The sequence below is a fragment of the Poecilia reticulata genome, linkage group LG4, assembly GCF_000633615.1.
Source record: "Poecilia reticulata strain Guanapo linkage group LG4, Guppy_female_1.0+MT, whole genome shotgun sequence".
Taxonomy (NCBI): Eukaryota; Metazoa; Chordata; class Actinopteri; order Cyprinodontiformes; family Poeciliidae; genus Poecilia; species Poecilia reticulata.
The window spans coordinates 2,117,478-2,132,212 of record NC_024334.1 but is presented as its reverse complement, the minus strand read 5'-3'; the positions used below and the strand labels follow the sequence as shown (position 1 = coordinate 2,132,212).

Sequence of the window (14,735 nt, the reverse complement as noted above, 5' to 3'; positions counted from 1 at the left end):
AGGAGGTAATTAAGCCATTTGATTCAGGTGTTTTGTACCTGTGGCACATCTAAAAACTGCAGGACAGCGGCCCTTCAGGACTGGAGTTTGACACCCCTGGACTAGGGTGTAAAAAAATGGATGGATGGATCTTTGTGTGTCAGGTTGTGTAAATTAAGATGTTGCGTTACTGCGGGGAAACTTCTAGGAAAAAGTTTGAGGATCACTGCTTTACTAATCCCATCAGCTGCCCAGAGACACAGCCTGTGAACCCCACCGACGCCTTCGCGCTCTGACCTCCTTCGGCTGGGGATGAGTCCCACTTCAGGGCAGTTTGGGGGTGGGGGGCTGAGGTGGCGGGCGGGCCACCACTCCTCCTCGCCGGCGCTGCTCACATGGAGGATGTCCCCAAAGCCGAACGGCAGGGCCTGGTTGGGCGCACTCAGATCTGCAGCACTTCCATCGTAGTCGAACAAAGCTCTGAAAACAAAAGAAACAGACATTCATTGGGAAACAGACTAAATTTAATGCACTGGCAGATTACACTGCAAAAACACAAAGTATTACCGAGTATGTTTGATGTAATTTCTAGTGAAAATGTCTTGGTATACTTGAAATAAAACAAAACTAACGAGTAACTTTTAAGGACGATATAGGAGCTTCTTTTAAGTCAATAATTCCTTAAAAATGATGTAAAGGTTTTAGCTCCACTTATCACTTAAATCACTGAAAAATGTCCTGAAATAATCTGGCAGTGGAACTAATAAAACTAGTACTTTTCATTAAATCAGTATTAAAAAAATACTGACTCAAAACAAGCTCCTAAAAATTCCTTCTAAGTTAATTTTATCTATCTTTAAATGTACTATGATATTTATACTAGAAACTAGACTAAAATACTTAGTAGTATTTTGTGTTTTTGCAGTGAACAACAGTCTTTTGGGACAATGATGCATCCAACAGTCAGTTCTGTTAAAAGAGCTGTTACAGTGCAAAAACACAAAATACTTAGATGTATTTTCTAGTGCCAATATCTTAATATACTTGAAATAAGACAAAGTTAACTTATAACTTACTTTTCAGCAATTTATATGAGCTTTTTTTAAAGTCAATAATTTCTTAATATTGATTAAAAAACACAGATTATTTCACTTACAACAAGACATTTTTCCCAATCTGCCAGTGGAACTAGTGTGTTTTAATCAAATTAAGGAGTTATTGACTTAAAACGAGCTCCTATATCTTGCTGAAATGTTAGTTTTGTCATATTTGAAGTGTACTAAAATATTTGGACTGGAAAGTGGCAACAGTGGTTTTTGCAAGATTAGTATAATATTCCTCCTAACCTGTGTGAAAATGTGTCTTCAGATTAAGCACCACTATTCATATATTTAAACACTTAATAAGCAAAACAGTTAGGAGGGAGGGTTTTTATCCAGTTCTGTGTAATTCATGCTTGCTCTTACGTCTGAAAGGTAACGTGTGTGTGTGACTGCAGGAAGCAAACTCTTCCAGAGGGAAAAGACCTGGGAAAAATAGGCCAGCAATATGTTTGTGCAACTGTGTGAATGCAAGGCAACTAGGGCTGAAATAAACTGAATTCCCAAATGTCCTTCCTGGCTTCATCAATAAAACAGGGCAAAGGCACAGGAGTGAGTGACAACGAAATTAGATGGAGAAGACGGAGAGAGAGAGATGGAGCTGTAAATAGCCTGACGAAAGGTCAAAAAAACGCCACCCAGAGTTTTAACAGCGCCTGAATAACATGGAGAAAACGTGTACTAAAATATTAGAAAAAGAGGAGCACAAAAAAGTGCTGTTAGACCAGATAATTACACATATGAACCCCTTGCAAGTTATAGTTTACGTCCGGAAATTTCGCGCATGCGCACAACCCTGGAAGCGGCGCTGCTGCGGCCGAACCACTCCGTTCACTAAATGAAACCTGGAGATGTTAAGTACGACTAATTAATGCTTTGAGCTACAGCAAAGGAGAAAATAATGCGGAAAAACTGTGAAGAACAACTCAAAACCGCTTTTTCCCCCTCACTCTCTGTGCCGGCTGAGCTACACGCAGACTCGTTGTCACGGCAACGGGCAAAAACGATACTTAATGTTTCAGGATTCAACACCAAAAAGCACTCAAACATTTCAGACACACAGAACAAAACGTTCACTACGTTACAGTTTTATGTTGATAAGTTTTAAGTTTAATAAAAGCTGTGGTAGATCAGCTACCGCTGTTAGCTAGCTAAGCTAACACTGCTTAGCTAGCAGTGTTAGCTTAGCTAAGCTGCTAAGCTAACACTGCAGCGGTTGATTAGCTCATTTAAACACCTGCTCTGATCTGTCAGAGTTGATGTGTCTGCGGAATTAACGGTTATTAAAGTCAAGAAAGAACAACTGAACTGCTTCCCTCTACTTTGTTATTATTTTTTTTCTTAATCGAAACGTTTTCTTGACCTTGTTATAAAGCTGTCATAGTGTTGACAATTAGCAGCAAAGCACTGCTTTGTCCCTTTTTCTTTTATATATCAGGCATACACTTAAGATTTAATATAGCGTTAATATTATGTTATACATGACATACATTATATATTATAAATATATGTAATAATATGTGTTATATGGAGGGATTACTTGTAAATACAGCTAATTAAATTACAGAACTTTATGCCCTGACATACTTCTGTTCAAATATAAACTGATACCATTTGATACAGTAGAGTTCTTTTAAAATTTAAAGAAAAAATCACAGTTTTTTTCCTTAAGTTACATAATTTACACAGAATCTCTCGATTATTTGAATAGAAAAATTGGTTTCTGAATCATAATTTGTCTATGAATTGAATTGTGACCATAAAAATCAAAGTCAAATCACTAATACATATAAACATTTTATATCTTTAGTTGTAGAAACGTTTTGAACAGTCATGGATTATTACCATTCCACTTCACGACTGTGTGTTCGCCTACAATTTAAATTAAAATGTTTTCAGTTGTAAGTTGACGAAATGTGAAAACACTTGGAAAGTGGGAATATTTTCACCAGCACTTCAGACTGAAACTTAACCACTTCCCTGCGCATAAATCAATCCTAAATTAAAATACGGAAACATAATCATCCAAATTAATTTTTTTTTTAGCTGTTTATTTGCAGCTCAAAAAAAGGAGTTTTCCAGATGGCGTAACAAATTTAGCCAAAGTTTCAAAATCAGCATTATTTTAATTTAACCTGTAAGAATAGAGGTCAAATTCCTGCAGAGATAAGTCAGTAATTTGTTGTAATTAAGAAAAAAAACATGATTTATTTGTTGTTTACGAAAAAGGCCTTCATCACAAAACATCATCTGTAGTCTCAGAATTGTGGAAACTAATATTGAAACAGCTTTTTTAGGCTTTTTATTGAAAGGCTTCTGCAAATAAAACTGCAGTTTAGCATTTGCATATTGACACGTTGCATTATTTTCATATCTATGAATTTATTTTTAAGTTCTTGTATTATAATTGCCAATAAAAACAGTTTAACAGAACATGAAACATACATGGTACCTTGTGTGACCTTTTTGTTCCTTTTTTAAAATAGTAAAATTAATTTAAAAAAAACAACAAAATAAATATATACTTAAAGCATGAGGTAACTTTCCATTACCGCATGCATAAAATAAAAGGGCAGCTGTTGCCTAGAAGCAACATTCATAGTATTTATTTCCTTTGTTTTACTTTTTTGTTTTACTGTTGCTGCAGAATATAAGCAAGTGTTTCACACGTTGCACATGAATCCAGCTGGCAGGTTTTATTAGGATGATGAAGAAACTCACCATATTTAACATAAGCAGCTGATTTAACTTTAATTTTACTGTGTAATTCCTGTGTAGGAAACTAATGAAATGTAATTACACAAGCAAAGGACATGCATTAATTACTGCTGTGTGTAACGCTGTGACCTTACAGACTGTAGAAAATACCACAGGGTGGAAACCAGAAACGGTACTGAAGTAATCAAAGAAATGACTAAAGTAAGAGTAAAAAATATTTATTTGGTATAAAGTCAAATACCAAGTCACTGATGAAATGCAAACATCCCCAATGATATGAAACCAAAAAAAGACAAAGAAAAGGTGTCACTGAGGGATGTTGTGTAGAATTGTTAAATGTGTTTCTAATTCAATTACCGGCTCTTAGTTTTGACATATTTTATTTGTTTGTGAGTGGAAATCTCCGCGGTATGACTCCAGAGGGAGAACAAACATTAATAATTACAATAATGTGACAAAAACACAATTACTTTGTTAAATAAGCTTCTGTTGTGGCTGACTGGGACTTCTGCAGAGTTAAATTATTACTCCATTCATGTTTAGCTTTCCACCAAAAGCTGAGATGGGATTTCTGCTAATGCAGCTTTATTTCAGAGTGTGAAACAAAAGGAGATGTATAATACTTCTGTGCGAGATCGGACAATACAGGCAACTATATGAAAACAGACTGCAGCATAAACCTCTTGTCCTTTTAGTGCACCTGCATCTCTTTGAACAAATCTTAGACACATTTCTGGACAAATCTAAAGAAAAACAGCCCAGAACTAGATTGAAATACTTCAATTTAATTTAACAAAATTATTTAAAGAAAAAACCACAAAAACGCCTCAAGGTCAGAAGTTTGATGATGTAACACAGATAAATAATAAGTATTAAGTCAGTGGTCCCCAAGCTACGGCCTGCGGGCCGGATCTGGCCCGCCTCCCCATTTGGTCCGGCCTCCTGAACAATACCAGAGAGCATTCAGATTTTTTTTCCTTATATTGTATTTTCCGGTTTATATGTGGATTTTTCTTCAACCACCAGAGGGCTCTGTAGCAGGAAGTGTGTCCTGTAAACTGTGGGTGTTTTGTTTTGCATGGCGCATTGCTGCCATCTGTTGGACTTTTAGGGAACTGCTTGACTTTTATGTTAAACAGTACGGTTGTTTGCTAGCGGTAGAGCAGATGAACACACGTGTTTGTTATGAACGCCACATTCCAGGTCGAATTCTTCCAAGCAATGCCTGTAAGTAGCAGCTTATACTTCAAAACGAGCCTTTATGTGAAAGTTACTTTCCCTCAATGGAATATATACTAGCCAGTCCCAGTGACCGTTTCACTAACGGTTTTTTGTTTCTGGGTAAAAATCAATCCAGTAACACGCCAGCACCCCGTCAAGAATTTTCGGCAGCGCAGGTGATAAACGTGTAACACTTTTTCTGTTACAAACTGACTCCGTTCCCCACCAGAAAAGGGAAAAGTTATGTGGCCCTCACAGGAAAAAGTTTGGGGAAAACTGTATTAAGTACACCTGCAGTTTGAAAGTTTCATACATTTTTTTATTGGTATTGATGATCTTGGTATTGGATCACACACCTCTAACATTCAGCATCTTTAAGCTGATTCGATTTAACAGTGATATGAACATGTGAAATATTGAATGTAAAGGTGTTTTCACACCTGCTAGTCCAGCAGACTCGGTTCTATTCGTTACATTTTCTGCTGCTGCGGTTCTCTTTCACACTGCATTGAGTCAAATTTACCAAACCCTTTGAAAAACCTGTTCACCTCCTGGCCTGTGGGGGCGCTGCACCAAGAACCACTGAAGGAAACGACACAAAGACAACAGAAGAAGACACTAAGCTCAACTTTCTTCTTCAGGAAATGTAAAAAAGTATGGGGTGGCATCAGATTTTAACGAATAGGATTTCTTTTGTCTTYGGTAAAAAATAAAACACAAGCCATTTCTCCTGCCAGCACTACCTTAGTGCGTTTGTTTTGGTTCTATTTACCCAAAATGCACTGAGTTATTGTTCACTTCCTGCTTTTGGAGCGATCTCATTTGAATTGCACCAGAGTTCACTTCAACCAAACCCAGACCGAGGTTTGTAGAACGACAAGAGTTTGCGTTTTTGGTCCAAATCAGAGTTTGATTATGCATTCACACCTACTGAACTAGAGTTCAATTAAAGCGGACTAAACAGGGCTGGTGTGAATGCAGCCCCAGTTAAAATCTCATTTAATTAAACACTTTTTCTAGATAGTTCATAAAGTATGACATTAAATTTCATAAAGCCTGTCTGTCCGGTCATTTTAAAAGGACTAATCCAGCAAACAACAATGCCCTTTTCAGTATACAGTGAAACTCAAAACCTTCAAACATACCTCAAGCCCCAGTTGAGCTTCTACGCATCTCGATTTGTTACAAATTCATTAAATCCTCAAGCCCTCGCAGGTTAGTATTGATTGTGAAACATTTCTGCCAGGACTCGTCAAATATTTCCCATCTTTCTGAAGCCAAACACTGAGAAACGGCAGAACATAAAGTGCTCCGGTATTGTCATACCTTGCACCAACCATCACCTCTTCAGGTGAATCCTTCCGCAGTGTCGTAAACAGTTGCAGTGTCAGAGTATTGAGCCATGCAGTGTGTTTAAAATAGACCATAATGGTGTGAATTGAAAATAAGTCAGAGAAGCAGGGAGGAGAACAGCAGCAACTCACACACACCCACGCACGCACACACACACCTTTCCCACAGAGGGCAGCTCCACACACAGGACATACCGTATGTCACTTTGTGTCAGTGACATTTCCACTGAGGCAACAGAAAAGGTTAATCCGTCTATTACACACAATGCACTAGTATTTGTTACAAATACTCGATGTGTTCAGACATACTGTATGTACATGCATGGACACCTAACAGCAGCCCAGAGCATCAAACACCCCAAATCTGTCACACCCGACAGCAGCAGCTGAACCAATCACTTCCTGTTTGACATTTTTCTAGTACTTGAAATCTGATTGGTTATTTTCAAACAGAAAGTCAAATTTCAGACATTTTAAGACCTTTTCTATGCTAGCGTGAGTGATATTTAAGCTAATGAACGTCAAGCAGCACAGCTGGTGATACATTTGCACTTACCCATGATAGAAAAAAAACACCAGCTAGTTAGCTAGCTAGCTTRTGTTTATCAGCAGCTAGCTCCATACAAGATAGAATAATCCTGCGACAACATTTAAGACCAGTGATTAGATAACTTAAGGCATTTAAGGAATTGATTTAGAGAGTTTCTACAAACACAGTGTCTAAAACTGCAATGTAACGTCAAACTTAAAGGCTCAGTGTTACGTGTTTTCCATTTCATAGAGGGATTGTCAGTCGACGTCACGCTGCGCCAGCAGCCAGCTACTCTCCTGCGCATATCACCTTCTGCAGGCAGGCAAGATTACATTATTCTAAATATTTAAGACTATTTACAATTAGGGTAATAAAAKGATTTACAACTCGCCACCRGYGCAGATCACCTCCCRTCGCCCAACGAAACTCCCATACAAAGTTGCATTGAACATCTGCAGTTGTCATTTTTAGCACACCGCATCCCGTTCAACCTGCTACATTTTTAATGTGCKGACGTTGGAGCACTGAGCTACTAGCTGTTTGGCAGTTGGTGTTAACTGGGGATGGATGCAGCTGCATCCATCACCTGCCTTGTTGGATGCAGCTACATCTTCATTTTACCTCCAATTGTGACCAAAAAAAAGTCAGACATGTGGGCCATTTTCTCTCGTCACTTATCGACTCACCTGCATTTAAAGCTTTCGGATCATTAAGACGCATCTCATTTACATCAATTTGGTAGAATAACGTGTTTTATCACGCTGTGATAAACAGCTGTAGTCCACTGACTGACAACATGCTAGCTAATGACAAAACAGCAAGATAGATGCTGGTAACCATGGCAACCAGGGAGCGTTTAGAGGCCGGCCCGGCTCTTTTTGCTGTTGTGTCCGCTGTGTTTACATAYGAACAATCCCTCCATAGCGCAGTCAAGTGACCACGCTAACTTACGCTGTTATGAAAATGCTCCATGACATAAACTAAATTTGACTTTGTAATTTAAGGAGTTGAAATTGGGCCTCTGTCTCCTTTAGATGCCCCGGCAGAGCGGGCACGTAAAAGGACGGATGTGGTGATTCAGACAAGCCAGGTAAGGACCGAACAAGAGACAGGAGACACACAATGCTGCGTTTTCCACTAAATCTAATGGAGATTTTATCAGCGATAACCCTTTTCTCTGGATTTCACAAACGAGCAGGCAGCTGAGATTAGATTCTTTTCAGTGAGAAGGACACTGGAGAATCAGACGTCTCTGGGTTTTGTGGGCTGGCTTTCAGTACCTGATGTAAAGTGTGCGTTTCTGCGTGGAGCGGAGAGACGTGGAGCTGGAGCTGACGCTGCTGGTCATCATTTGTTCCCTCAGGTCATGGATCTTAGCCTCGAATCGACTGTACTCTAAAAACAGGGAGGAAACAGTGTTAGCCCCAGAGAAATATTTTTTTTCTTTTTGCACATTTTTTTAAAAKAGTAATTATACAAGTGGGATCTGGTTCAGGGCATTTTCTTTTAAATAAAATACCTGCTGCTCCAGATTGGAAGCAGCGATTCTGTGCAGTTCAATCATTTTTGTTCAGAAGATGAAAGAGAAGAGCAGAGCGTGACAAAAAAATAATAAAAAGAGCCAAAAGGGGGGGCGGAAGATCATTCCCAGTGATAATCACATTTCCACAAATGACTTCAGTTCAACAAAAAGAAGTTTAAAATTCATTAGAATCGCAAGAAGTTTAGTGAAGCACAAACGACGCCTTAATGTGAACAAACAGAGATTTTAKAAGTACAATCAAGCAACACTGTCAAAACAACATCTTACCAAGTACTTGTGTCTAGATTCTGGTGCAAATGTCTTATTGTACTTTAAATAAACAAAACTAACTCATAAATTACTTTTCAGCAAGACAGAAGAGCTTGTTTTAATTCAGATTATTATAGCTAAGACATTTTCTCCATGTTGTAAGTGAAATAATTTGCCAGTGAAACAAAAACTTTCACCATAACATCATTTATGTTTCAGAAATTTTGGTTTTATCTAATWTTCTGTATTAGCTGAACTTAGATTTAGGGTTTTTGTAAGTTATAATAGTAACAAATTAACCAAAACATGTTAAAATACAACTCTGTGCATCTGGTAGAGCTACATAACACATATATGAAAATAAATTGCTGATATAGTTTAAACTTTTTAAAGATATTCTATTTTATTGAGGTTATTCTGATGAACATATTCTGTAGTTATAAGAAAAATCTGTTGAATGTCTCACAATTTTGCTATRATKACTATAAACTAATCATTTTTTCACTGCAAAAACACAATCTTACCATGTATTTTTGGTCTCGTTTCTGGCACAAATATCTTAGTACACTTGAATCAAAACAAATCAACTTAAAAGTAACTCATCAGCAAGATACAGAAGTTTGTTTTAGGTAAATAATTGCTTGATATTGATGAAAAAGTTGCAGTTTCACGGGCAGATTATTTCGCCGTTACCTAGCAACCCCAGCCGAGCCCAGCCCGTTACCTAGCAACCCCAGCCAAACCCAGCCCGTTACCTAGCAACCCAGTTCTAGCTCCAATGGAAGGTTCTTTCAGTTATAACAACACATTTTCTCCATTATCCCCATGTCTTATTACAAGTACATTTATCTGCCAGTGTAACTAGAACTTTTTAATCAACATTAAGGAAGTATTTACTTAAAACAAGCTCCTATATCTCTCTGAAAAGTTACTTGTTAGTTAGTTTTGTCTTATTTCAAGGGTAATAAGACATTTGCTCTGGAAACTAGACCAGAAATACTTTGTAAGATTTTGTGTTTTTGCGGTGTTGTYCTCTCATTCTTAMGTTTATTAGCTCTGATTAGGTATTAAYCTCYGAGATTGGTTAATGTAGTTTGTAGAAAGYTAAAAAGARACTTTCTGAAATAACRTGGCACTTCTGAGACATGGGGAGTTTAAAACAAAATCATAATTCCTCTCCTCGACATGCCAACCGCTAATAAAATCTGCATTWTGAAGAAATATAGAGACCAAAGTTCACTAAATAAAATCCCTAAAACTCATYAACTTCATAAACACACGTGATTCAAATGAGGATCTGATTTTATGASTTCATAAACGGCTGTGGTGTRGAAAATGTGCGAGTCGTAGCKGAWGGGTCCAGTTAAAACCCGAGTGATGATGTCACAGAGTGACGTTCAGTGGCTCAGCTTCGGCGTGATGCAGCGTCGCTGCTGCAGAAACTCATTAAGCTTTTATTAGTCCTTTGGCTGAAATGCTCAAACACAGCAGGTGGAGCCAAATCGAACATTTGGGAAGGGATTTCCTGTAAATGTCAGACTTGTTCTTTTATTCTTGGTTGGGATAATTACACATTTTAGCGCTAAAATGGTTTCACAGAGCAGCAAATTTATCCATTAGGTATGGGGGCACTAAATCCCTTCCCTCCAACCAGGAAGTTAAGAGGCAAGAAGAGAAAAAAATGGAATCCAGAACATTTAAAAAAAAAATATCTGGGTTTTTTGGTCATTATTATAAAATATAAGTTAAAATAAATGATTGTAATGAAAAAACACAAAATCTTACCAAGTATTTTTGGTTTATTGCAAATATCTTAAAGACAAAATTAACTTTTCCAAAAACTTTTCAGCAAGATATAGGAGCTTGTTTTAAGTCAATAATTATTTAATAGTGATGAAAAAGTACCAACTTCACTGGCAGATTATTTCACTGATAACATGGGAAAAATGTCATGTTACAAGTGGAATAATCTACAAAGGGAACTAAAACTTTGAAATTAAGTTTCTTCCTGATAGCAGATCCTGTCATGAATACTAACGCTAGTTAGCATAGCCACCAATGACGACAGATAAACGGTTTTTCTGATTGGTAAATTGTTTCTCTGCCATTAGCACATTTAGCATAGTGTTGACAAGTTGATTGGCAGCGATAGGACCCGCCTCCTTGCTCTGATTGGTTGTTTTTCGATGGGAGCGGTACGTTTTTCAGACAGGGAGGAGGAGGAGATTGATCTATTCTCATTTTATCCGTCTCATTTTATACTGTCACAACACGGTGGCGGTTATAAAAAAATATGTTTTTTTTTATAAAAGTTACAAACTGCAGCTTTAAAGCATATTACAATCAGTTTGTTAAAAGTACTAATTTGCATTCACAAACTACGATAAAACATTTATTATGGTGTAAAACCTTAAAAAACAAGAGACGATATGAGAATATTTCTATGTAAGTTTTTCAGTTTGTTTTCCAAATTGCAGAAGAGCAACTGGTTGGCCAATCAGCGCAGAGTCCAATCCTTCCAGCGTTTCAGCGTCCTTCTGCTGTGTGCAGCAAAAACACTCAAGTTCCTGACCCAATTTTTCTAGTGGCAATAAAAATGTCATTGTGCCTCTTCAATTATGAATGCACATCAATTATGGAAATGCTCAAGGTAGAAGGGCTAATTATATAAAAATGTGCTTAGATATAGCGGGATGATTGCTGTTTTGATGGATTCTAACTAGTGGACTCTCTAGTGAGTGGACTGCAGTATTTAAATCCAAAGCTGCAACACAAAAAAACAGAAATGTGTCATAAATCTGTGCTGACCGTCTCCCACTCAGCTCCAGCAGCAGTAATAAACCCAAAAAGCCCCCCACTGAAGGATGTCCTTGTGTGAGTGTCTGACCCATTACTGTGGACGACACAATCTAATTAACCCGGAGTAATTCAATCACACTCAAGGTACAGGCGGTCATGCATCTGCACACGCGAGCTGGGCCAATCTGGATGCTGAATATCTATGATTTTATCAAAAAATTTCAGCTCAGCTTCATTTGCATCTCAAATAGAGATTAATTTAATTTTTAATTTCATGTAATGCAAGCAACTAGCCAATGCAAAACATGGTTAAAGTAAAATTAGACATAATTTATACCAATAGATATTTATATGCTTTAGTGCTTAGTTTGTTATTTTCTGTTAACGTAATCACAAATAAAAAAAATCCTATGTCTTTATTTGGCTGTAAAATGAGGAAAATTTGCTTCTATTAGCTCTTTGGAAAGAACGGGAAAAACAAAACGACCTTCTGCAGAAACATTTTCTCCTTTTTTTTCTCTCTCAAACTGTTTGTCTTTCCAGTGCAAACCCCAGTTTGGCATTTTCTGAGATTTATACCATCATTTTCTGTAATCCAGCTCAAAAATGATGAATTTTGTACTTCGACATAAATCTGCACATTAAAGAACAAAACCAATAAAAAACATTGGAAGTTTTATATCGGCAAAAAGATGAAAAATGAGTGCAGTTTTGATTGAGAGCAGCTAAAACGTTTCTGATAGACTCATGAAAAAGTTATGGAGAGGAAAACTGTTCCTCTTTTTTTATCCGAGGCTGCAGATGAGATTTTATTCCTCCTGACTCCTTAGAAGCACAAAAGGCAACGAGAAAGAAAGACGAGAGCAGAACCTGAAGCTGTAGATTTAGCATTTTCTAGCAAAAAGTTCAGTCAGCCATCACTCCTTCAAGTTGAAAAAGTCACATCCATACTAGAGGCAAGACGTCAAACTGTCAAGCGATCGTTTTGTCTCCGTGTCGGCTGTACTCACACACGGCCGGCGTCCACAACGTGATGCAGGCACGGCGGCTTTCAGATCAGAGTCTGACTGCGCGACAGAGAGAGACGTTTGATTCTCACAATCCAGGGATGTGCAGGAGCAGAAAGAGGAGAGCGGAGATGCTGGGGAAAGCCAGAGAGAGCAGCAACGTGTGTGGGAGGGGCCGGGGGATATGCAGTGTGTGTGTGAAGAGAGGAAATTAGAAAAAAAAAAATTTAAAAATGAATTAGTGTGCATTAGAACGAGTCCAGAGCTGCTCAGATGCCAGAAACAACAGATGCTAACTCCCTATTCTTACTCCACTCCTCGCTCACTAGCGTGTTCGTTTTGCTCCTCCCCCTCTCTTGCTGTAGGGCGGAGACACACACACACACATATACTGACTGACAGACACACACAGTGTTTCCTCAGGTCACTCATGCAGGAAGCTGAGTCGGTGCCAGGCTCTCCTGCCCTACTTTGGCCTGGGGAGTCGCTTCAGCACCACGACACACAAAAAGCCCCGACCAAGCGATTTGAATACTGATTCCAGGGACCGAAATATTCCAAACAGTCACTATTTTCATTTTCTGCCCCTCAGCTTTCAATTTAGTCTCACAAAATCCGCAATTAAGTTCTTCTGTCAACATACAGCAGCGTTATCGGGTTAAGAGCAACTGAAAACGATGTAATGGAGAGAAAGAGAGTGATGGAGAAGAGGGGAAAGAAGTGAGGAGGAGGAGGATGATGAAGAGAGAAAGAGAAGGGGGAGGGGGTGGTGACAGAGACAAATGGCTCTGGGGCTCATGTTCCCTGCTTCCTACATCTACCTTTCCTCTCCTTGTTCCCAGGAGGAGCATTGTTTCTCCACTGAACAGCTGCCGTTTTCTGCATTGTGTGCATCGGGCGGGAAACCTCTGGAGATGGGCAGATCGCGCCTCCAGGGCTGTGAGCACTGCACCAATACTTCCCCTCCAGATATCTCTCTCTGCTCTCTGTTGATTGTTTAAGCATCTCTGGATCATAACCGAAAACCTGCCTAAGGGAAATGTTTGAGAACAGACTGTGGTAATAATTACCGTCTCTGTTTAAACTGAACAATCTAATTACCGGTCGTTCTTCTCATTTGAAAAATATCTCGTTGCCTCAAAATCTTTTGGTTTTTATCAAACTATCGTATTTTCTGTAGGGCGCACTGGATTATAAGGCAAACAGTTAAATGAATGGTCTATTTTCAATATTTTTTTCACCGGACTGTAAGGCGCAGGAAGCGAAACAAAACAGTCAGATAAGCCAGTCAGTCAAAGCACAGTACGTATTACTCCGGTAGCCGTAATGTAACTAAAACATTTTGACAGAGAGCCACACAAAATCGCTTCGAGGTCAGAAAGCACAACCAGATTTAACCCATATTAAGCCACTAGAGGGCGCTGTTTTACTCCAGAACAACATATAAAGCGATCCGGATAAATATGGCACACTGTCGCTTTTTTGATCAAATCAAAGGCTTTTAAGTGCAACTTATAGACGGGTAAACTCAGTTCAATTGGGGGCCAAATTGCAACATTTGTCACATTTTCAGCTTTCACACTGAACTGTGTCAAATCAACCAAACTGACTGAACAACCTGTTCCCCTCCTCGCCTGTGGGGGCGCTGCACCAAGAAGCAGCGTCATATTTTAGCTGTTGTAAGATCTTAGAATACTCAGAAAATGTACGTAAACATCTGATTTAAAGACATAATTAGTCATAATAATTCTCATTATGACATTTATCAAATATAAATAATTTTAGCAATTCTAACTGACCTAAAACAAAAAAGGTTTATGTCATTTTATTCAATGTATGTAAACTTTTGATTTCAACTGTGTGTGTATATATATATATATATATATATATATATAAAAATATGTAGGATGTAATTTCTCCTTTACCAAGATTTGTAAAATATAAATAATTCCAGCAATTTTACCTCCCTAAAACTTGATACTGGAAAATACTACATTTATTTACATACTATTCAATTAATTAATGCTGCAATATATCATACTTTGATTTTACTTCAAAAACATCCAATAAAAGATCCATTTTAGTTTCATGTTTCCAAAAAAAACACACAAAATCTCCTTTTAAGTCAGTCCTATATAATATAACATACATCGGGGAATATAAGGTCCAGGTTCTAAAAATAACAGTGCTGGCACTGAGGCTCATCAATAATTAAAGAGTAGATGCAGGTATTGA

General features: G+C 38.1%; 1 protein-coding gene across 12 annotated transcripts in view; it reads right to left on the bottom strand.

Annotated features, from left to right (window-relative positions):
* LOC103463088 (discs large homolog 1-like protein) overlaps positions 1–14,735 on the bottom strand; it is a 119,043-nt gene that overhangs the window by 10,880 nt on the left and 93,428 nt on the right. For 11 of the 12 annotated variants that reach the window (XM_017304455.1, XM_017304454.1, XM_017304456.1 and 8 more), the window contains 2 exons: positions 8,183–8,297; positions 277–459 (listed from right to left, as the gene is read on the bottom strand). In XM_017304455.1, the coding sequence (XP_017159944.1) occupies positions 277–459; positions 8,183–8,297 (298 nt within the window). Of the gene's footprint in view, positions 1–276; positions 460–8,182; positions 8,298–12,503; positions 12,781–14,735 lie in introns of those variants that run through there. The other variant, XM_008406253.2, reaches the window with a different exon arrangement.